The 15,780-nt window shown below is 39.1% G+C and overlaps 1 protein-coding gene across 1 annotated transcript in view; it reads left to right on the top strand.

Annotated features, from left to right (window-relative positions):
* The window catches only part of Sack1b (scaffolding CK1 anchoring protein B), a 76,756-nt gene extending 60,976 nt beyond the window's left edge, over window positions 1-15,780 (top strand). Inside the window, 3 exon segments of the mRNA NM_001108169.1 lie at window positions 5,132-5,296; window positions 5,947-6,071; window positions 13,240-15,780. Coding sequence (NP_001101639.1) covers window positions 5,132-5,296; window positions 5,947-6,071; window positions 13,240-15,532 — 2,583 coding nt within the window. The 3' untranslated portion in view covers window positions 15,533-15,780.

Genomic DNA, 15,780 nt, shown 5'->3' with positions numbered 1-15,780 from the left:
AGCTTCAAACCGGCTTGTTTTCCCCACTCTCAGACATCTTTTCCTCAGAACCCCTCTCCAAGCCAAGGCTGGTTCTTGGCAACAGCCGGCAATCTGTCTTTCTGCTATTAAATTTTGGAGTCCCCTATCTGTTCTGGATGTCAGTTCCTCTTTAGATCTGTAGTTGAAAGGTACATTCTCCCATATTTTGTATTAATTTTTCCATTCGATTGCTTTTATTGTACAAATGTTTTGTGGGTCTTTTGTTTTAATTTTTGTATTTTTGTCTTAGTGATACAATGTCCTTTATATTTAGAGAACTTAATTTTCACACATTGAAACAGGAGGACCAAGTCATATTCAGTATCTTGAAAACTTACTATTTAAAATTGATTTGTAGTTTGGGGTGTTGTCCAAAAATCTCTGGCTCCTTCTATGTTTCTGATTGATTCTGGCGTGCTTTTCTTCTGGAAGTATTCTACTTTGTGGTCTTCTGTTTAAGGTTTCTATCCAATTGTACTTGAATCTTGTGACTGGTGAGAGAGCTCTATTTATAGCACACCCCCTTGAGGCTCCTAGAGGTGCCTGGAGCACAGTCGCACAGTCGGGGCATTTTAATTGATTGATGTTTGGTACTGCGGAATCTGCTCTGGAGCTCCCTCCTCTCCGTTTCTGGCCCTCAAAGCTTGGCCTCTCTGAACATAGTTCCCTGTGAGGTTTTGTAAGGCAGACAGTGTCATCACACAGCTGGGTTATCCTAGTATAAAGTAGTTGGAGGGCCTTCGGGTCAGTTGTTTTCCCCTTTATTCCCTGATTTCTCTAAGGCCCCTGACACAGTTGCTTTGATAGCACATGCTAAGTTCAGTTTCCAGTCCAAGTTTCAGAAAATGTCAATTTGGGAGAAGTATGGAGAAATTAGAACATATGAAATGATTGAACTTTTAATTTTTTTTTTTAAATAAAGGACTATGTGTCCTTTACAGCTTCATTTCGGCTCTCTTCTTCCTTTCCTCATAGTTCCTTTTCAAGTCCCTGTTGTTGTAAAAATATAAAAAAATATAAAGGCTGGCTTTTATCGCCCACTAGGTCTAGCACCTTAGTGCCCCAAGATATATGAATTCTCAGTCAGCAAAGCGTCTCACCTGCTTTGCTCCATCCCATATCATACTTCCGAAGGCCTCTCTCTGAGCCTGGCAGCAATCTCTCTACCTATCTAGTTCCCAAGGCAGGTTTCCATGCCAGAAACACACATCCCAGCTCTGCAGCAGCCCAGTGTCGCCAGCTGCCACATACTTTCCTACACTCAAACCATCACATAAAAGAACACACAATACAATAACCTTTGACCCAATTGATAAGATAACTTACAAAGCCCAGTACACATCCATCCCTTAAGAACATTAATTATAACCCATAAACACACAGAGTGGAATCTTAACGTTAGCTTCCATTTTCTCTCCCCCGTGACTACTCTCTCTGTCCCTCCTGTCTCTCCTCTTTCTGTTCCAGTCTCCTCCTCTTCCTTCAAACTTTTCTCTCCACCTATCCTTCCTTCTTGTCCAGTGACAGGCCTCCTTCTATCCTGTACCTGCCCTCACCTGTATTTTACAAATTAAATGGAGAGAAGGTTCTGGTGAAGTCAACTGAGTCCTGAGTAGTGACTAGGCAGCTGTCTTTGGGGCAATGAAATTAGCATCAAAATACAGATAACTCCAGGGCAAACCACAAGTCCCCAATAAGGTTATATTGCTTAAGTAAAATAAAGGCACAACCAAAAACCTTCATGCTTAGACCAAGCACTTTGAATCTGTTATTATGCAAAGAATGTGGGAAATCCTTCATTTCTCCTGAGTTGTCACACAGATGTAGTTTGTAAGCCATAGCTACTGCTAAACTGTTTGCTTTCCCTTCAGTTCTGTTGACTTTTATTATATATTCTATATCTAAATTTTTCTCAATTTTGCTAAATAGTGATAGTTCAGACTTCTGTAGACTATATAGAATGTGTCTTGCTAAGCTATTAAAGAGAAAAGAAATATGCTTCTCAGCATACCGTAGATCATTGGGACTATAGACATGGAACTTGGTTTGGGATATAGAAATCAAATTTGAGTGGTAAGCTCCTGAAATCTCTAGGATAACTTCATTTCTGTGCCCAGTCTGTGAGAATGAAGCTCCCATTCTATCATATTTCATGACAGAAGCCCTGTTTGCATTGTTTTAGTCAACATTGTCAGGAGTAGAAAAGAGTTGCTGCAATGTGGAATTGTAGAAGTTAATGCACGTAAGATCTCCTCTAGTTTAACTGACTTAGAGAGTCATTTTGGTGACTTCTCCAAGATCATTTAATTTATGGCAAATCTAAGTGGTTGATATACACTTACAGTCTATTAGTTCCTACTTAAGCTGCGCAGGAGTAAGGGCCAGAGACATTTGTTCACCATATCAGCTTCATTTTGCTTTTGGAAACCCATTAGCTCATTATTTTTGACAGCTTTTTACAAACTTAGGAATTTATATCCCTTAAGTGATCATTTCCCTGGATTTCTAGTATTCGGCTCTTCGAAGTTTTCAGTTGTGTTCCATTTTATTCTGAATACTTTTTTAAAAAGTCACATTAATCTTTTTATCTTTATAAATTATTTTATCTCTTATGTCAGAAAAAAAAATATATCCTCCTGTCTCTCCTTAGGTGAATACCAGGGAAGCCAGACTCCCTTTAAATGAAGCATTTTGACAATGGTAGCAACTCAATGAGTGCAGACCATTAACCCAGGTGCAGATGTGTGTTACCAAGTAACTAGGTCCTTTGCAAGCATGTTGCTAGCAGGTTACCCAGGGGACACAAGACAAAACTTAGCAGAAAATCCTGGCAGGGAGAAGCATTTTTTTTTCTGAAGAAATTCAAGCATTTACCTTCAGCGTCATAGTGAACTCTTTTTGGATTTGAGGCTTGAAAAGCCCGTGCAAGGTCTGGTTTGGCTTTCTGTGCATCTGCTGCCCATGGATCAGGATGTAAATCACTCAGGCACTGCTCCAGTGCCATGCCTGTCTGACTTCCACCAAAAAAATGTAAGCATACCCCAGATTAAATGCTTTTTCCATAAGAGTTGCCTTGGTCATGGTGTCTCTTCACAGCAATAGAACAGTAACTAAGATGCAATGCTTCTGCCTTCCTGCTTATAAAGATAAATATTGTGATGTCATCTGGTGGGCTTTACAATCCCCCATCACATGAATCTGTAGAATATATGTATATTATTACTACCAGATACTCTTTCCTGGTAGGCTAAATTGACCAGATATTCTCTTTTTAGGTTTTTTATTATATTTCATATCAAATCTAAATATAACATATACTTCATTGTCTCTTTTGTTGTTGTTGTTGCTGTTAAATGTAGTCATTGTGGTCATTTTCGACAGCTCGGTGACTAAGTGTACATAGTACTTTCAGGTCAGGTTGACATACGTCATTTCTGATCAGTGTTCCATGCCAAGACTAATCCCGTACAGAACAACTCGTTTTATCCTGCCTTTCACAGCAGAGTTGAAGCTTTGTGGGTCTCATATAAACGCTCACTCAAACACTGAGTGAGGTTAGAGAAAGCAGATACCTAGGATGCTGCCAGACTTGGTCAGCGCCAGATAAACGTGTTGAAGATGTGTAATCTAGTGAACGGTGTCTTGATTTAGTCTGTTATCTGTCACACAAGAAAGACTGGCATTTGTTCTATCTTTGCTGTGATTGAATCATTCACTGGCTGAGTGACTTTAATCACTTTTGCAAACAAAACCCTACGGTATGGGCTTTTGATCACTTTCAAAGTCTAAAATAACTTGTTACGTGAGGGACTTTGATAAATTAAAATGGCCTCATGTATACTGGTTAAAAAATATCATTTTGGACAGTAGTGTTTCTTTATTTAAACTTTCTTCCTACATAAAAAGAGCCGCCAGATTATGTCAGGAGCATATTTTATAATTTTTTCATAAAACGTGAATTTTTAAAAACTTTATTATTGATATTCATCAAATCCCTCACTAAAAACAGTAATTAAATTAACACTTGTAGATGTGATCTGAAGCCATCACATACTCAGTGTTCTGCCTAAATGTTGTATAGGGGTAAATAAAATGATTTCATTCTTCCATGACTGACTCTTCCTCAAGACGTCCACATGGACAGCTTCACTTTGTGTAACTCGCACACTACCTCTGGGATCCCTGTTCTGAGCCTGTCACACAACTCCTCTGTCAGGAAACCCTGATCCCTTATACCTCGTGATCCACGTCCCTCAAACAGTGTCTTCCTGTACGTTCATGCAGGATTTAGAAGGGTGGGGACTGTGGTCCTACTGCCCATCACGTTGTAAGCTGTCAGGAAGTGTGTTGGCACTCTTAGTGCTAAGTCAACCAAGCGATTTTCTTTTTCTTCAAACTTGATTTTACTCTCAGGATATGTGGACATCTGCTTCCCAGAAATAGGCAGCCCATATGCCTTTGATTTAGTGGACTGTTCTTTAGGGCATATCTCTCTTAGTCACGTTGACCTTTGACTGTTTTGTTTCTTGTTGATTTTGTTACTTTTGTTAGCTTTCCCAAATGCTGTCTGTTATGCTAGTTTTAAGTGCATAGCTATATTGCTCTGTTCTTATCTCCTCCATTTTGGTCTTCCATTTCTGTTCCAGTCTTTCAACACCTTCATTGAGAAAGCATAAATTCCTCCCATGGTGTCTTTCTTTCTTCAGTCCGTCATCTTTTGTAAGCCAGAATATCAGCACCTTCATTCTTACAATTTCTACAATTCCATTTTTCACTGGATGCCTTCTAAGAAAAAGTTCAAAACTCCCCTACTGTCTTTGGTTTATAACCAGCTCTGGAGACCATATTAGGATCTGCCTTTAATTGCAGATTTGACTGAGATATAGATTCCCACATATGCTGATGTGAAGGTTGCCTAAGTTATAGAAATGCACACACTATATTTTTATTTGTATATATTATCATGTATTTTTAAATGATATGGGAATTTATGCATTTCTGTGTGATAGATTTAATTGCTTTCTATTTTCTTTGATTTCTACCAAAGCTAAGTAGTTTCTTGATCTTTATTAATTTTCTCAAACCGTCCCCATATTTTTGTCTTTAACAGGTGGTTGCTATAGTGATGGATGTTTTTACTGATGTGGATATTTTCAAAGAAATAGTAGAGGCATCCACTCGAGGAATATCCGTATACATTTTACTTGATGAGTCCAATTTTAATCATTTTCTAACAATGACTGAAAAACAGGGTTGTCAAATTCAGCGTCTCAGGGTAAGAATTCACTTTTTTTTCCTCACGTACTTTTGCTTACCATTTTCATTCTTGTCAAATTTGAGTCATGTTAAGACAAATTAGTCAAAAATATTTACAATGAAGAAGAGAAAATAGTGGAGAGAGGGCAATGTTCGGAGGGGTGGAAGCCCTGTTTATCCTGTCATGTGCTTCTGCATAGAGGATGCCTTTGCACTTTTATGGTTTTGTCGCCAGGAATAGTTAGTGATTCCATTTCATGGTCGCATGAAATGCCTGGCAGGTGACTCCACAATTAGGTATGTGTGGCTTTGTCTAAGCGTTATTAACATAGTGTTTTCAGTTTACATTTGACTTGTGGAAGAATCGCCAAGCTATTCTAATCTGAAAGTGTTGCTCACACTGAAATCTTCTATCATTTACAAAGCCATTTGGTGTCAGCAGAAAACCTATGTCCATTGAAGCTGTGTTAAAGTAGAATTGTGAAATGTTTCTCTTTCTTGAGTATTTAATTTTAGGGAAATATTTGCAGATTTCTTTCATGAATATTTTGGGCGTTTTAAAACCCTGTTTCAAATCAGTGTCATTAGTGTGTTTTACATTGTTATTTACTTTTTGAAATGTCCCACTCCTAAGATATAATTTTACTTTGTGTTTCCATTTAATTGCAGAACATTCGTGTACGGACAGTAAAAGGCCAAGATTATCTTTCAAAAACAGGAGCAAAATTCCATGGAAAAATGGAACAGAAATTTTTGTTAGTTGACTGCCAGAAAGTGATGTATGGTTCTTACAGGTAAGAATATTGTTCTAAGCGTTTTCCATCCACTGAAATAAGTTATTATTTTGAGATGTTAGCAGAATAAACTTAGCTGTATCTTAAAAGGAAGGAAAAAGGAGGCTGGAGGGACGGGGTGCTCAGCAGTTCAGAACGTTTGTTACTTTTACAGAGGACCTGAATTTGGTTCCAAGCACTCACCTCGTAAGGCTCACAACCATTAACTCCAGCCCTGGGAGGATCAGCCCTCTTCTGGTCCCTTCTAGAACTGTATTCATCTTTATAAACCCATACGCAGATATATACACATAATTATTCATTGTTTTTTATATCCCTTTTACAACTTGAAAACTGATTCAGAATCTATAATGTGTCGATCTGTAGACTGGCACCTTGCTAACATCCCCGGGTACCCAGGCTGCTCGTGGGACCATGGGCAGTCTTGCTAACATCTCTGTGGTACCCAGGCTGCTCGTGGGACTGTGGGCAGTCTTGCTAACATCTCTGTGGTACCCAGGCTGCTCGTGGGACCATGGGCAGTCTTGCTAACATCCCCGGGTACCCAGGCTGCTCGTGGGACCATGGGCAGTCTTGTAGCTTGGTTTCAGGTTCTTCACCAAAACAGTAAGGGAGTTGGTTAACATGTGAGGTGCTTTGCAACTCTCTAATGGCAAAAGGGGACTAAATCCTACAAAGGTAATGTATAATATGAATTTAGAAATGGTCATTTAAGCCAGTATTGGTAATGTATTCCTCATCCTTCAGTATGCAGGAGGATGGCTATGAGTTCAATGCTAGCACTAGCTACCTAGTGAGGACAAGTTCAGTTAGAATTATAGCAAGATCCTGTCTCAGATACCAAGAGAAGGGCTTGAGTGTTGACTTAACCTGTAAAGGCCTTTATTGCTAATCCAATGCTTTGAGTTTGACTAATACCCCTGTGGTGGAAGGTGAAAATCAACGCTCACAAGATATCCTATGGCATCCACATCCACACTGTGGCATACACGTACATACACATGCACACAACAAAAATAAGTGAACAAAGTGTAAAAAAAATTAAATATTAGATGCCTATAGAAATGAATCAATTTGTTAAAAAAATTGCTCAAAAAAGTTTAGAAGTTTAGCACTTTGAGGAGCTCACTAGAAGATCTTCCTTAGGATTGATCAGTATCTGAGAAAGCCAGAACTACAACCCCATCTGGTCAGGCTGATCAAGAGTATAAACATTGCCAAGTAATTGCTCAGCAATGTCCAAAAATGCATTATTCCCGAGTGTAATACATAGTAAATCTGTATAAACCGGTGAATTAAAAACTCTAATCCTTCTAAAGCCAAGGTCGCTAAGGTACTACAGGCCTGTCATAGAAGACATGGGGATGGCTCCAGAGAGCTGTGGATGTGAACAGGCCAGTATAGATGAGCCTTCGCCTTTTGATGAGTGTAAATATCAACAAGAAATAGTAGCTTAAAGTGGCCCAACTTGTACTTTCTGTAGTTTATATAAAATTAGCATCATCGTGGAACAAACTACATGGAATTTTGTGTAATTACATACCCCAAACAATAATATTGGCTATTATTATAAGACTTTTGTTTGTTATTTTCTGCTTGTGTTTTCTGTAGATTCAGGAAGCCTTCCTCCCTCCCTCCCTCCCTCCCTCCCTCTCTTCCTCCCTCCCTCCCTCCTTTGTAGCTGTTTGGAGTTCCAAATGAAAACTTGTTAAGAGCAGAAATTACAACTAGTACTTGAAATTAATGGGTCATTTTAAAGTCTCATTATATATGTATTTATTTCTTCAGACACACTTACTTTTAGAGGGGTTTTAATTGAATTTTTAATTAAGATTGAGTTTACTTAATGTATACGTCGTGTTCCCGATCTAAGCACATCACAATTGCTTTGTGACTTGATATTGAACATTGTATTCAATACAGAATTTAGTTCGTTTGTTGCTGCCATTAGGACTTGATAGTTAAATGATGTCATGGCTGGAGGTGAGCTACTATGGTAGATATGGAATTTTAAAAAGTACCTCAATTAAGAAAATAAAAGAATAACCAGAACCAAACAAAGCCAAATCTACAAGGCCTCCCTAACCCCAGGCCATGGGAGGAGTAGAGGACAATATGGAATTTCTAGGAGGAAAGAGTAGTATGGTACATCTAAACCTTTTCTACTAATTCCATTCTCTGTGTTATTAAAAGATCATTTTAAATTTTATATATATATATATATATATATAGTAAGTCATTGTTACTTTTATCTTTTATTTTTTTGTATCATTTACTGTATAAAGAACTTTAACATAGTAGTACCTTCAAGTATGTACATTGAACATGTCCTGTCTGCTTCCTTACTTTCCCTTTCATCATTCCTCGCCATTCCTATTCATCTCCTTAAATGATTTCCTTATTATTTTTTTGAGATTTTAATAAAATAACTTCATTTCTCCCACCCCTTCCTCCTTCCAAATCCACACTCTTCCTGATTCCCCCTCAAATTCATGGCTTCTTTTTAAAAATTAGTTGTTGTTACATATTTACGTGTATGTGTGTGTGTGTATGTGTGTGTGTGTGTGTTGCACTTGTTTTGTTTTCTGATTTGTTTTGAGACATCATATCTCATCAGCCTGAAGTCATCTTGTGAGTGAGTGGATTACAGTGGATTGCACAGATTTTTCAGCATATGAATGACTTTTCCAAATGTCCAGTTACCAACTGTCAATGTGTTACACTCAATCCAGGCTAACAGGGTCCAAGACAGAAACACAGTCCATATTTCTGTGGCATTGATCCACATTATCCTAAATCCCACTTTCTTTTGTTTTTCCTTATGTGTCTCTTTCTGAATTGCTTATTTATGGCTCAACTTGAGATAGATTTTTTTTTTCGAATTCTCCTCATACCATTGATTTCTCTCCACCATTATCAGAAAGGATATTTTGATAATTCAAGCCTTCCTTTCCTCATGAAGAATTACTTTTGGTTTAAAGATGGTCTGTCCAGGAGGCATTGATGTAGACACTGAGCAGAATGTGCATTCTGCTTTGCTGGACGTTCTGAATGTTTGATATTCCTGTTGTTTCACAGTGTTTTTCAACTGCCTATTTACAAATCCATTACTGAGAGTAGCTGCTGTTATGTTCAAGTCACTTTCTAATTTCTGTCCTTTTTTGCTTAATATACTTCAAAGACCTGGTACATAAATACAGTTGTTATAAATGATGATTTTTACTCATTAATTATGAATGAGTATTATTGTGATTTTGACAAACTTTATTAAAATTGACCTTTGGATCATCATATGATGTCTTGTCTTTGATAAATTCTCAGACTTTAAAGTCTGTTTTCTCTGCTACCATGATGGCTTTTATCTTAGGCATCAACTTTAAGATAGTCTCCTTTTTTTTTCCAGCTTGTATCTGTCCTTAGATCTAAAGTGGGTCATGAATACAGACAGTGCTTGGGCCTGGAATTTTTATCCATTCCTTTTACTTATGTGTGTCAGTTGGAGAGTTAGAAGAAATTCTTAGCGAGAAGTTTCTGTTTTCAGGGCAGGCTGGAATTCCTTTCCACCGGCTTTTTCTTTCGTTTGGTTGACATTTCTGGAGGGATCTGTCTGTATTCTCTTCTCCTTTATTTTCTCGTGTCCTGTAGATGTTGTCTTTTTGCTTCCTTTTGAGACAGGACTTCAACTTGTAATCTAAGCTGCCTAGAAGTCATGAAAATACTTCTTTCTCATCCTCCCAGTACTAAGGCTTGCAAGCATGTCTTACCAGCTCAAGTGGAGCATGGTATCGTAAGCTACGAGGCTTCCATGCTGCATTATGATTGGCATTCAACTCATACAAACATCTTCTTTTAAAGTTCTCACTTCACCAGTAGTTTGTAGTTTGGATTCTTTTCATTCATTGTCGGTGTGTGTGTGTGTGTGTCTGTGTGTGTCTGTGTGTGTCTGTGTGGTACGTGTGTGTATCTGTGGCCTTCCTTGTTCTTATTCCTACGTTCTAAACATAAGAAAGAAAACGAAACAAATATCTGCAATGACAGAATTCATGGAACCTTAATGTATTGCCTGCCAATACAAACATTTCTAACTAACTTTTAGATTTCTTGCTTTAAAAAATAATCTACTCACTTTATCTTTTTTTAATCAAATACTTTAATTGTGCTCAGAGCACCATACCTGGGGATATAGATCTCAACAAGCTGTACAGGGTACCTGAGATAAAATTTTCTTTAATAAACAGCGGAGCTGATTAACAAAATCAAAATAGACTATTAGGCATCATTTAGTAACAGGAGATATTGAGAGACTCTGGGACTAAGGTGATAAATGGTCAGATAAGTACTTTGAATACAATGGCTGTAAAGTTTTAAGAGGATGTGAGTCAAAGACTCATAGGAGAACAGTATTACCAGGAAAGAGCAACTGCAAGGATCTGGGGACAGAAGGGGGACAGTGTATGATTGAACATCTTAGCATCCTAGGCGAGCAGTAAGCTATCCAGGAAGAAACAGAAAAACAAGCTGGGTTTGGTAGTACTCACTAGTAACCCTAGCATTCAAGAGATTGAGGCAGTAAGATCCCATGGCCATCCTGGGGAAAAAGCATATAGGAGCCTTCTCTAAGGCCAAGCAAGGATTTGAATTTTATGTGAGGTAAGTTAGAAAGTCCTATCTTGGAATATGATACAAGTAGTCTTTATTGACTTCTATGATCTGTCCATTGACAAGTATGGAAATGAAGATGCTAAGATTCAAATTAGCTTGTAACACAATGACTTGGGTGACATGGAATTATGAGAATTTTTAGAATCAGTGTCAGAAGAACCTGTTAATTTCTGTTAGTTCTAGGAACCAGAATATTCGGAGGCACTTCCTTGCTTTGTGTGGACCACCAGAAGGATACTTGGAAAAGTAATTTAACTAAGATAGAAGTAGAAAGAGTGTTGTGTGGATGGATTGCCTAAAACTGTGCTTGAATCACTGTCTCGAATAAGACCAAAACAAAGACAGGTCTGGGGAAGAATGAAGATGGGAAGAAGACTCACAAGCTGCATGCAGAAGTCTGGTGGGGCTGGTTAACATCACAAGCAGACACTGGACATTGATCTACAGACACAGGGGGGCTCAGGACTGGCAGTGCAGCCTGCACCTCATGCCTCATAGATGACACAGTTCACACATAGTGACAGAGCAGCCCAGGATTCCTTCCACGCTGCTCCCAGGTGTCATATAGGTCCATTCAGTCACCTTTGAAACATTCAACTGAATCCCTCACTGTAACCTGCAATTTTATGACAGGATTTTAAAGAAAACTTTTTCTAGTTGTCCTGTATTCTCAGTTTCCTAAACTCAACTCTTAGGGCTTATTGTATTTCATAACCTTAGGGGTTATACTTTATTCTAACATTTTACTGTTAATAGTAAATTCAGTCCCTGATCTTTCAAGTGTGTCCTACAAACAACCATTAAAAAAGTGATCCCTGAACATTTCTTTATCTTATGATTTATCTGAATTTGGAGACAAATTCCTAATCATCCAATTTTTCGGTTTAGCTTTCAAACTTACGTACATTCTTCCCAAATCCCCCATACCACTTCTTTATTTTAGGTAAGCATGATCTGATGTGTTCTAGTGTGTGTGTGTGTGGTGTGTGTGTGTGTGTGTGTGTGTGTGTGTGTGCGTGCACGCGCGCGTGCGCACGTGCACATGAGCGCACACATCTGTCTTGTCTGTGTCTGTCTGTCTGAGTGACTGACTATACTGTGGCGGTTACCGCTTCCTCTGCTGTTCATTGTGTCTAACAAAGCTCCTGTTCATAATCTTGACTCCCGCTTTCTCTGGGGAATTCTGCGTACCTGCTAATTTAACACATATTTGTTGCTTCCTGTTTCCGACTTTGCCTTATCCATAGCTTCAGTTTGATTGAAAAACTCTTTTTTTTTTTACTTTATTTTTATTTCTCCACTTCTGTCAGCATGCCCAGAAAATTTACTTAACTTTTGATTTCCATTTCATTTCTCTTACTTACATCATCCTGCTGGCCACATATTCACGTAAATGTCTTTACATTCCATGAGATGTAGCATAAAAACTTGAGCATATCAGAATGATAAATTCCCAAGTTATAATGTCACTTGTGATATTAAGTCTTACTCAGCACACCTAAGAAATGTTTATATTTCTATTTGGTTTTCCTATATAAATAGAACATTCATTCAGTAGAGAGAGTGTCTCACTTTGTTTTCCAATAAATTCCATTGTGACATACATATTCTTTAATATAAAAATATTAACAATTTATTTTTCCAGTCAGTGACTCTATTTAATTTATGTGTTCAAAAGTTAAATTCAAATATTAGTGTGAAATTTCAAGATTTCACTCACATCAAAAATTACATAGGAAAGGGCTTGAAAGTTGTATAAAATATTGTGAAATCATTACAGACTTTAATTTCATAGAAGTTGCGTAAGATGTTCAGAGATCTTGATTGGCACCTTAAATATCATGTTTTATGAGGAGCATATAATCTTGTGTAGACTGAATATGGTGAAGTCCATCCATGACTGACTGAGGAGGCAGCCCACAGTTGCTCTCTTTATAGCTCTCTGCATGCAAATTACACTAAATAACCCACAGGTGTAAGAGTCTGAAGGAACAGGAGGCTCGAACTGCATGCAATAACACAGGTTCTCTGTACATTATGACATGTTAGGGCATTAGCGATGCTAACCGTGTCTTCAATTTGGACACGAGGAAAGTAAACACAGCATCATATGGCTACAGTTTTGCAGCCAGCCAAGTATCTCATATTTCACTCTAACCCTGCTGGGTTGGAATAGGTGAATTATAATGTTTTTAACTCCATAATATCTTGGCAGATGTAGATACAAAATATATGACCACTTTTCTTTCAGCTTTTGGAATATAGTATAAAAATTTTTTAATAGACTTAGAACCGGAAGCCAAGTTGCTTTGTTATTTAAGATGTGTGTGTGTGTGTGTGTGTGTTTATTAGAAGCATGTAGTTATTAAAACATTCTAAATATTCTAACCAAGAAAAACAAGCATGCTCATTTTCTAGTCATTTTTAAATGACATTTTCAGTTGAAGTCTATAATGTCATTAATCTCTGACCAAAATTAAATTTCTCCTGTTTGTTTTGTTTTCAGTTACATGTGGTCATTTGAAAAAGCTCATCTCAGCATGGTTCAGATAATCACAGGACACCTTGTAGAGTTATTTGATGAAGAATTTCGAACACTCTATGCCAGGTCCAGTGTCCCAAGTTGTTTTGCTCAAGAAGAATCAACGAGGGTGAAGCCGGGCAAAGCCTTATGGGAGAATGGCATTTACCAGCGATCCATTTCTTCATTAGCTTCTGTTTCCAGCCAGAGAAACCTTTTTGGCAGACAAGACCAAATTCATAAACTAGATTCTAGTTACTTCAAAGGCAGAGGGATATATCCCCTAAATGAACAGGACAAACACGGCATGAGAAACCATGGCTACAAGCCTCATTTTGTTCCAAACTTCAATGGTCCGAGTGCAATCCGTCACTTCCAACCCAGTCAGATCAATGAAAACTGGAAGAGGCATAGTTATGCTGGGGAACAATCGGAAACAACCCCGTACCTGCTGCTCAACAGAGCTATGAATCGGACCAATAATGCCCCTGGACGCTGGAGAAGGCCTTCAGATAGTCTCAGTGTGGCATCTTCCTTACGGGGAGGACAGGGAAGCCAGCAAAACATACCTGCTCAGAGTTTTGCTGATAGGCTCGCCCAGAGAAAAACAACAAATCTTGCAGAGAGGAATTCAAATGTACGCAGGTCATTTAACGGGACAGATAATCATATCCGCTTTATACAACAACGGATGCCAACTCTGGAGAATACCACGAAGTCTTTCCTGCGGAGCTGGAGAATTGAATCGTACTTAAACGATAATTCAGAAGCCCCACCTGATTCAAATGGCTCCACCCTGGGTGACAGATTTGAAGGCTACGACAACCCTGAGACCGTGAAAGCCAATGCGGTCTATACTCATTCAAGGCTCCGCTCCTCGTTTGTGTTTAAACCAACTTTACCGGAACAAAAAGAAGTCAATAGCTGTACAACTGGCTCCTCAAATTCCACCATCATCGGTTCTCAAGGAAGTGATACACCCAAGGAGCTCCCAGAGAGCTCCACAAATGCTCCTCCACCCCTGACAGAAAAGCCCTTGCCGGAATCAATCCCCAAGCTCCCAACACAGTCAGAGGAACCAAAAACGCACAGCTTGCGGGTTCCCGAAAAGCAACCGGAAGTCTTAAACCAAAGAACCAACGGCCGAGCGGAACTAAACAACTGTATTTATACAAAACTGTGCGTCAATAAGCCAATGGAGAACGCAAAAAATCAGCCAAGCGACAATCTGCTCAAAAGGCGGAGTTTCCCGTCCTTCGACCACTCAAAAGTCAACTTGGATCACGGAAATAGCAAGAATTATGTTTATAGTACCCTTACCAGAAATCGCATTCGGCAACCAGAAAAACCCAAGGAGGATGTGCTGAAGAGTTCTAAGAGCATGCACAATGTGACCCACAGCACGGATGAAGACGACGACGAGGTTACTAAGAGAGACCCTCCAAGTGCCTCTGCCAAGTCTATTTCCATCGCTGCTTTGCTGGACGTGAATAAGGAAGAATCCAACAAAGAACTCAATTCTAAAAAGGAAGGCAAAGCCTCCCCGAGTTTTCTGAAAAAGGGGTCTCAGAAATTAAGGTCCTTACTTAGTCTCACCCCAGAGAAGAGAGAGAACCTAGCTAAAAACAAGGCGCCGGCGTTTTACAGAATGTGTAGTAGCTCCGACACTTTGGTTTCTGAGGGTGAAGAGAATCAAAAGCCCAAAAAATCCGAGCCCAAAGGTGACGCATCTCCTAGAAGAAAGCGTTCCTCTTTGTCGAATTCTCAAGGCAGCATCCACAAGAGCAAGGAGGACATAGCAGTTAGCACATCTCCGGGAATAAGTTCCCAAGTAGAGGAAACTAGAATAGCCCCCTCTCCAAGGCCCGCTGAGAGGAGACTTTCGGAGAGAGCTGGAGACGCCTCTGCCCCAAGATTTAATACCGAACAGATCCAATACCGTGATTCCAAGGAGATCAACGCAGTCATGACCCCTGCCAGACGGCCAACCTCTTCTCCGGTGCTAAAACCCAGTGAGCTTCTGAGATCCCATTCAACCAACCAGCGCGTTTACAGTCGATTCGAGCCGTTTTGTAAGATTGAGAGCTCGATTCAGCCAGCGAGCAGCGTTACACATGTCAACCGCCCAGAAGTCAAATCCACAACCATGGGCAGCTACGGCAGGTCCAGCCCGATGCTGAATTATAAGACTGGTGCTTATCAATCCTACTCCCCAAATGAGAACAAGTTCCGGGGATTTATGCAAAAGTTTGGGAACTTCATACACAAAAACAAGTGAAATACTTCCATTTCAAATTGTAATTGAAATATACAGTGAATGTGGCTGTACACATTTGCCCAAAGAACACTCTGCACACTTTTTTAGACCATGCCAAGAGTGTTCTGTATGAGAACTGGAGAAATACATAACAGTATACAGAAAAGTTATTGTTTTGTGCTCAAACCAGTTGCACTTGGTTACTCCACAAAGCGCTATCCCAGTCAACATATTAAAAATTTTTTAAATAGCAATAGATGGGATTCATT

Source organism: Rattus norvegicus, chromosome 8 (genome assembly GCF_021556685.1).
Source record: "Rattus norvegicus strain SHRSP/BbbUtx chromosome 8, alternate assembly SHRSP_T2T, whole genome shotgun sequence".
Taxonomy (NCBI): Eukaryota; Metazoa; Chordata; class Mammalia; order Rodentia; family Muridae; genus Rattus; species Rattus norvegicus.
The sequence above is the reverse complement of the archived record's forward strand: the minus strand, read 5'-3'. Positions and strand labels throughout refer to the sequence as shown.